General features: G+C 36.4%; 2 protein-coding genes across 2 annotated transcripts in view; both read left to right on the top strand.

Annotated features, from left to right (window-relative positions):
* LOC108749319 (protein C12orf4 homolog) overlaps positions 1–3,380 on the top strand; it is a 4,108-nt gene extending 728 nt beyond the window's left edge. Inside the window, exons 2-10 of the mRNA XM_018487925.1 lie at positions 762–1,270; positions 1,497–1,718; positions 1,809–2,012; positions 2,133–2,248; positions 2,342–2,478; positions 2,541–2,661; positions 2,734–2,852; positions 2,941–3,066; positions 3,156–3,380. Coding sequence (XP_018343427.1) covers positions 762–1,270; positions 1,497–1,718; positions 1,809–2,012; positions 2,133–2,248; positions 2,342–2,478; positions 2,541–2,661; positions 2,734–2,852; positions 2,941–3,066; positions 3,156–3,269 — 1,668 coding nt within the window. The 3' untranslated portion in view covers positions 3,270–3,380. The remainder of the gene's footprint in view (positions 1–761; positions 1,271–1,496; positions 1,719–1,808; positions 2,013–2,132; positions 2,249–2,341; positions 2,479–2,540; positions 2,662–2,733; positions 2,853–2,940; positions 3,067–3,155) is intronic.
* A 1,260-nt stretch (positions 3,381–4,640) lies between these two features.
* LOC108749331 (vasorin-like) lies at positions 4,641–7,454 on the top strand. The gene is made up of 4 exons (XM_018487942.1): positions 4,641–4,893; positions 5,318–5,674; positions 5,823–6,424; positions 6,901–7,454. The coding sequence occupies exons 1-4, from the start codon at positions 4,834–4,836 to the stop codon at positions 7,193–7,195; spliced, it is 1,314 nt and encodes a 437-aa protein (XP_018343444.1). The 5' UTR covers positions 4,641–4,833; the 3' UTR covers positions 7,196–7,454.
* The last annotated feature ends 554 nt before the right edge of the window (positions 7,455–8,008 follow it).

Below are 8,008 nucleotides of genomic sequence, written 5' to 3'. Positions count from 1 at the left end.
ATAAGACTAGAGATTCTTTTATACTAATATTTAAATTAATCGTAGGTCTATTTACTGTGAATTATTCTACAGTATAAACTAAATCACAAACACAAACTTGTTTATTGTGCAGTATTTTGATGTTTATTATAGCTAGTACTAGCGCCCTCATAAATCGATAAAGTAGAAGCGATCGAATAGCATGAAAATCGTTCTTTTTATCATTTAAATTATAATTGAAAACTTACTGTGTCAAACAATATATATATTTAAACTGAAATTGAAATGAAAGTTGATCGAAAAAACTGTCTTATTTCAAAAGAGAGTACTCGATGCTCACTTTCTACTGACATTTTACAAATGCTTTCACTATCATGTTTAAATATTTATTTAGATAATATTTGATTGGACTTACATGTTACGAAGGCATTCAAATTTGTAGTTACTTAAAGTTGAAATTAAAATTAATTGGCTGCCGCTATCATTGAAATAAATATAGACAATAAGCATAATAAAAAACTGTTACTGAGAATTATCTTTGCCCTTTTAACCCGAATGTTGTGAAAGACTTGACCTTGGGATAAGTGTACCACTCTTTTCAAGTCTTGTAATGTCTATATTGATAAGAAAACTAATTATATAGAATGTATTACTCTATTAATCGCGATTATTAATTATATGATTACTTCATTGTACTATTTATAATATATCATTTTGCATATCTACTTCTCATAAATACAAATTCATTACAAAAATCACATGACAAACCAATATTATTGAAGATGATGAATAAAGCAGAAGAGGAATACGTCGAAAAAACATTCATCTACAAATTTCCAACATGTACTACAAATCAAGAATACACGCTGGAAATTCCGTTAAAAATACCATATCATGGCTCCACAAAAGAGTTAATGCATCGTATAATGTCATCGTTCAAACTACCATGTTATGTGGAATCGGATTTGTTGAAATCTCTGCAGCGTAATATCAAGGAATTAACACTGCAGTTTCATGATGAAAAAGCGGAAAAATTTATCGAAGCTGCCAAAACAGGCAGTCTAGATTTAGAAGAAATAATTAAGAACTGGGAGAAAATATACAAGCAGAAGACAGTAGAATATTCCGATCCCATTGGGACCACAGATGAGGAATTATTTGCTGCGGCGTATCACAGATTAGTGCATTCCCCGTCTTTAGAGCCAATTTTGCAAGAAGAACACAAATATGGACGAGATGTTACTGAAGTTATTCAAATGAGGGATACCGATTATGAACGTCTCACGCAAAAGTTAGTAACATCTTACGACTTTTCTTTCCATTTCTCACTTTTTTATGTGTATGCATTTAATATATGCTTAAAAGTGTAAAGCATAAAAAATACGAATATGTAAAGTTTACTCAGAAATCTGACAATCTATTTATTTGTTATTTATCAATTATCTTATTTTGGTTAAAAATAATAAGTGAGAGAAAAAGGAAACAGTGTTTCAAAAGAAGGATTGTATAAATTCCAGACAAACCGACGAAATGCGCGTTGCCGTCGAGGCCCTCGAAGCAGGATCTACTGAAAAGTCCATAAACGACATGGCTGGTCGTCATTTCGAGGAACAAAGTCTATTACAAGGTTTCTGGGGATCAAAAATCGACGCTTTGAGATTAGATCAACGGCGGCAGTATCGAAATTGGATCATGAGGCTACTTGAAGAGCAACAGACCAGTATGGTATCCACACCAATGTAGGTGTCTCTTTTGCATTTCGCTAATCAGTTTAAGAAAATTAAACAAATCTTATTGAGATAAAAAAATGTACATCTCTCACGCAATAGGGGTTCGCCCATAGTACCGTTACCGCCGTTGCGCCCAGCTCTAGACAACTTCGTTCACAGCGAGGAGAAGCAAACGACAGATTATCCTCTGTTAGAAGAAAGCTTTACCATACATTTGGGATCTCAAATGAAACAAATGCACAACATACGCATATTGACCGGAGATGTGCTTGATTTTTGTCGTACAAAAAATAGCGAATCCGGGTACGTCTAATAATTTTTACTGAAGCACAAAATATACTTGAATCGATTCCTTAATGTCTATGATAAGATTCTATCTCAATCGATTGTTATGGAAAATACAATAAAAACATATACATTTAGGATGGATCCAACGCCGCAAAGATTGCAAACAGCGTTGGGACTGTATTCGAACGATCTTTGTGGATTGGTTCTTCTAAGCGATAATCATTTAGGCAGTTATTCTGGAATAACAAAAGGTGCCTTCTAATAGATTACGTCAACGATTTTCAAATTATTTTGTCACTGGTTTTTATGCGCCTCTTGTAAACCTGAGTTCTGTACTATTGCAGAATTATGTTCGATATGTCAATTAACCACGGAATTCCATTTTCCGCCTATCGATGAGCAATTGGAAAAGATTCGAGAAGACGTGAAGGATGCCGTCGCCTGGAGGCAGGCGCATCACAGGGAAGGAAGCGATTCCCATGTAGGCAGTATTAAAAATTTAATTTATGGTTACATCAGCGTGCAAAACCGTGTTGTTTACAGGCGAAGAAATCCACGACGAGCAAGAGCCTGCAAACGGGCGACGTTTTCATTACGAGACATTCCAATCTGGCGCAAGTTCACGTGGTGTTCCACATGGTTGTCAACGATTCTCTGAGATCCGGTAAACAACTAGCAGTTATAAATTTCCTATGTAACGAATTACAGAGTTAAATGTATATTATTAATTTTGTAGGCGATATTAACTCGAGACATCCCGCTATTCTGGGATTGCGAAACATTTTGAAGACAGCGTGTTGCAACGATGTGACGACGCTTACAATACCCGTGCTGCTTGTCCATGAAATGTCAGAGGTAATCTATCGCTTAGATAATTCAAACGGATAATTCTTAGATAATTAGGCGAAAAATATAAATAATCTACGTCAACGTGCCGCCATAGGACATGACAGTCGCCTGGTGCACAAAACGGGCAGAATTAGTTTTTAAGTGCGTCAAAGGTTTCATGATCGAGATGGCGTCTTGGGGTGGAGCCGAGCTGAAAAATTTGCAGTTTCTCGTACCGAAAGTAAGTTCGGCGATAAGCATAATCCACTGATATTAAAAGAAGAAGGAAAAAGATTGCACTCACGTCAATATCATTCTTATCGGTTGCAGGGAATGTCGGAGGAGGTATTCGGAACGTTAGCGACAATGTTGCCTAGTATATTTCGGGTATCGAATCCATTGGTTTTCAAAGCTACCAGTACTCCACAAACTCCGAAAAAGTGAACGATTATTCGTATCTTTGCCATCGTAGCATGCGTTCACAACGCTGCTATATTTATTGTTATGTATTGTGCATATGTAGTTTCAATTATCCGTCGCAGGCATGAAAAAAGATATGACTGTGAATAAATGACTTTTAATGAGTTTTTTCTTTATATTGCGTTCACACTGATTTCCCATGAAGTTCAATTGATATTCGCAATGTTAAAGAAATTTTACACCAAATATCTTAGGATTTATTTAATGTATGCTGCATTTCTCTTTTTTAATGTTATTAATAGAATTAATTCTCCAAAAATTGTGTTACACCAAGAGAATACCCTAATTACATAATTAATTATAATTTCTAAAATATTATCAAGCTTAAAAAATAACGCAAATTTTTATGATTGTAAAAATTTAAATTTTAATCTCTATAATTATGAAGCTCTAAAAATAATACGTAGTTTCGTAACGAAATTCTAATCTTTAAGATTAAAAAGTTTCGAAAATAATCACAATTTTACGCAAAATCTACCGATAATTATAAATGAGATGTATGAGAAACATTATCGCCGTTAGATGCGCGGCACGAAGAGCGAGGTTTATCTCTCTTAGCCCGTATTTTTATTTTCTGGAGCATAGCAGAGCAAATATGTTAACGTTTTTCGGGCGCGAGTCTTGTCGCGAGTAACAACGTCAACCCATCCCCGTTCTAACGATCCATAAATCTCATGAACACGGAGGTACCGTTCAAACGTCGCTTATAATAATTGAAATAATATGCGCGATTGATTGTGACCGAGAGACAATCGCGGCCCTGATCGAGGCCCGATGAATTTACGATGCGCACGACGGTCGCGTAATCGCTGGTTTATCACAAAGTGGTACGTTAGCTTCAGTGATTTTGAACTTTTGACCGGGGACGGATTAAATTAACACTGCTACTCTCGCGACGCCAACTCCGCTTTATTTTGGAAAAATATATTTATTTGCGGGATCATAAACAATACGCGATCATTAGACATTGGATAAAAACACGACGATAACTTTTTGGTATCTTTGAAGATAAAAATCTAAAAAGCGTTAATACCATCATATGATCATATTTGAACCTTGATTTATAACTGTAAATAAAACAGCTAAATTGAGTAGTTACTTACGAACTAAATTACACGGTAATTCGAAAAATTTCGTTATCAATTTACATACCAATATACAAATGTGAAAACAATGATGCCTCGACATTCTATTAATGTGATATAATACAATTTTCAGATCAGATCGCGAGGAAGATTTCTGTTGAGATAAAGTAGAAAATTGTGATTTTCTGGAGCGGAAAGCGGAAAGCACGTGTATACTGCTGATCGAAGTGCGGGAGTGCATAATAATGCAATGATTCTACTACTCCCCTCTCAATTCGGCACTGCAATCTTCGGCAGATGAATTCGTTGCCGTTCGGATCGTAGTGCGGGAAGCATAGTTCACGTTAAGTGGTTCTGGTGGTGTGGTCGGCCGATCGAGTGTGGTGCATCGAAGATCGGACCGCTTAAAAAATTGACTAATCACATAACTACTACCCGACACGATGCGGCTCGGATCGCTCGCGTTTTTCGTCATCACCGTTTCGTTCGTCTCGGCGACAACGGTAGGTTGGTTTTTTAATTTCACGGTGATTCCACTAATCAGATCGTTTGCGAATAAACATTTCACGATTTCCCAGGGCTACTCGATGATGCTTCCATCATTTGTGTCATGAATATCAGTTTCCGGTTGGATATCAGCTTATCGCTTTTTTAAATTTCATCACTTTCCTGCGTGAACGCGTCTCTAAATTTACACTCTAAAATTATGTTTTGAATAACTTTCCTTTTTTATTTCTGATAAATACGTGCAAAACGTTACTAAACAAACAAAGAATTAGTTTCAATATTGTTCAATCGCACACGTGTTCGAGTCGAACACGTGGCCCAGTCGATTCGACATCGATTTCATTGTCATTTCTCACTGAGTGATCCAAAGTCGTTTTGTGTGAATGAATAAAATTAAAAAGAGACTTGTGCGCGTTGCAGGTAGACCTTTCATTTCGGAAAATGACGAAGGAAGATTTCTTTATAAGAGTACAGGGCAAGATCAATCTGGAAGAAGTGACGGATCTCAATCTAAGGGGAAACGAAATTGACAGTTTTTTGGATTGTTCTACTAATCTGGAGGCACTAAAAACACTAGACTTATCTCAGAATCATCTTCAGCGATTCTTCTTCTTATGCAAGGAAGAATACAATTTGCAATTGTTAAACGTAAGCCACAATAAACTGGAATACATCGACGACAATGCTCTCAACGACCGAATGACGAAACTGAAGATACTAGATCTTTCTTTCAACAAGCTCACTGTCGTCAACGAGACCATGTTACAACATCTAACGGTAATGTTACAGAATTTTTTTAATTCTCTCCTAGAACATTTCAAATTTTCTCACGGGGATTATTCGTGAAATTGATTTTTTACCACCTTTTTGCGCATTCGTACGTCACACAATACTGGGGAAAAAAAAATTTTTTTTTTTTTTCCAGACTCTCGAATATTTGTCTCTGTCCTATAATCCCATAGGGGATGGAATTCACGAAAGCGCTTTTTGGAATTTAAGGGCATTAAAACATCTAGACCTGAGTAACATATCCGCGCCATACTTTTTATCAGATTTCTTCAAGACCTTGACGAACTTGTCGACTTTGAACCTATCCTGGAACCCGATCAGCGCGATTCCTTTATTACCGATAAATTTACAAGAGCTGGATTTATCTGGCACGCAAGTGATAAGTTTTGAGAACTTATACCTACCGCAGCTACGAGAATTGCGGCTAAATCACATGCCGAATTTGACATCGCTGGCGCTGAATGATCTCGAGAATCTGACCAGTCTGGAGACGTTATCATTGATCGGTTCTAAACGGCTGGTCCTGCTTAATCTTTGGTCGCAGATTCGCATCGTGCTACCACGATTGCAGCGACTTTCGATAAAAGACTGTGGTTTCAAAACTTTGAACGCCGAGCTGCGCCCTTTGATACAACGGACACCCGTTGTTGAATTGGAAAACAATCCTTGGGAATGCGACTGTAACTTGGAATGGATTGGCCTATTGAATTCGGCCAGGAATCTTAGTCGAGACATTAGGTAAGATATCGACGAAGATATTACTCTCAGTTGATAACAGTTGCCAATATCAAGTAAAAGCAAAACAAATTTTAATGTTTAATATTCGCTTTCTTGAATTTATTCCGATTATTTATATTATTTTTTTAAATAAAATATAAATATCTCTTTTACATCTCGATAAAAATGTTATTACGAAATGATATAACGACAATATCATGCACTGTTCATCAAGCTTCAATTTTATTTCTTCAGATGTCTCGAGAATTTCCGCGTGAGAAGAAATTCTTTTCCCATTATTACAAGATCACATTTTGTTAACAATAAATTCAATCTTTATAATATATTATCAAGTTTCTTATCTGAAAGTAATATATAAAAAGAAGATGTGATTGTACCTACTACTGCAGTGTATTTTTTAACGATATTTTATCATTGAAAGATATCCGCGCGAATACAGGGACATAATCAATCACTTTGTTAAACTTGAACGACAGATGCCACGCACCAGATCGACATCATGCCAAACTCCTGGCTGAAATCCTGAACTATGAGCTGCAATGTGAATACAACACGTCCGTCATCTATCCGATCCTGTGGATAGGCCTCTCGATATTGATCGTAGCCATGATCGTAGCCACGGTCTTGGTTCTCCTCAGGCGGCCAATAAGCCAATGGAGCTTCAAGAGAAGGAACGGGGATACCGTCACGTACAAAAACGTCGTGGAGTCGAACAATGATCTGGTCCGAATACTGGCAGTGTCCGAGACACACGAACGCAACGAAGAATGAAGCCAAATTGAAAGTGGAAAGAGAAAGAACAACACAGACGAGTGGACGGAAAAATCGTCCGCTAACAGCGGACGTTTCAGCAAGCCTTTTTACAAAAAGCTTTATTGTAACGGTTACCTTGTAATAACATAAAATATCGTAATTGCGATGACCGCCCATGGAAGTCGTCCTAAAAGATTATCTTATTGTTTTCTTTTTCACGTAGGTAGAATACGTTGGTTCACAGCATGTAAATAGAACAAATGTTGATTTAAGGTATTTTAAGTAAACAATATGGAAATTAAGTTTCTTTGAAATGTTAAAAATTATTATTTTTTTTTTTTTTTTTTTGTAACGATAAGATTAAAATTTTCGAAAAGGATTGCACACGGAAAAAGGGTGATTTTGAAGCGTCTAAAATTTAGCTAGATACAAAATGATTTTGTTGGATCGTCAAAATAATTACGTAGGAAATCTCAAGCGTGATGATCGATGCTGCAAAAAGTTTCGACGTTCTAACAATTAATTTGAGCGTCGTACATTATTACTTTAACGAAATCTAACAAAATTATTTTCAGATCTGTTTATTCTGTATCTAATTAAATTTTCAGATATTTCAGCAAAATCGTCTTTTCCGTGCAATAATCAGTGAACTGATTCCTACGCCGGTAGATAACGAATTATCTACATTATTATCTGTATACGAACATATCGAAAATGAATTACGATCGAATGAGAAAAGTTTCTCAGGCCTCGCGTGAACTCGAATGATTAAATTCAATGATCGCATTCGAATTCTCGAACAGCATTCCCACTGTCCGATAATAAAAACCG

Source organism: Trachymyrmex septentrionalis, unplaced genomic scaffold (assembly GCF_001594115.1).
Source record: "Trachymyrmex septentrionalis isolate Tsep2-gDNA-1 unplaced genomic scaffold, Tsep1.0 scaffold29, whole genome shotgun sequence".
NCBI classification, from domain to species: Eukaryota; Metazoa; Arthropoda; class Insecta; order Hymenoptera; family Formicidae; genus Trachymyrmex; species Trachymyrmex septentrionalis.
This window is presented reverse-complemented; position numbering and strand designations above follow the sequence as displayed.

Coding starts and splice junctions, on each gene's coding strand:
- LOC108749331 (XM_018487942.1), top strand. CDS start 4,834: ATGCGGCTCGGATCGCTCGCGTTTTTCGTCATCACCGTTTCGTTCGTC. Junction 4,894..5,317: donor CGTTCGTCTCGGCGACAACG/GTAGGTTGGTTT, acceptor TGCGCGTTGCAG/GTAGACCTTTCATTTCGGAA. Junction 5,675..5,822: donor CCATGTTACAACATCTAACG/GTAATGTTACAG, acceptor TTTTTTTTCCAG/ACTCTCGAATATTTGTCTCT.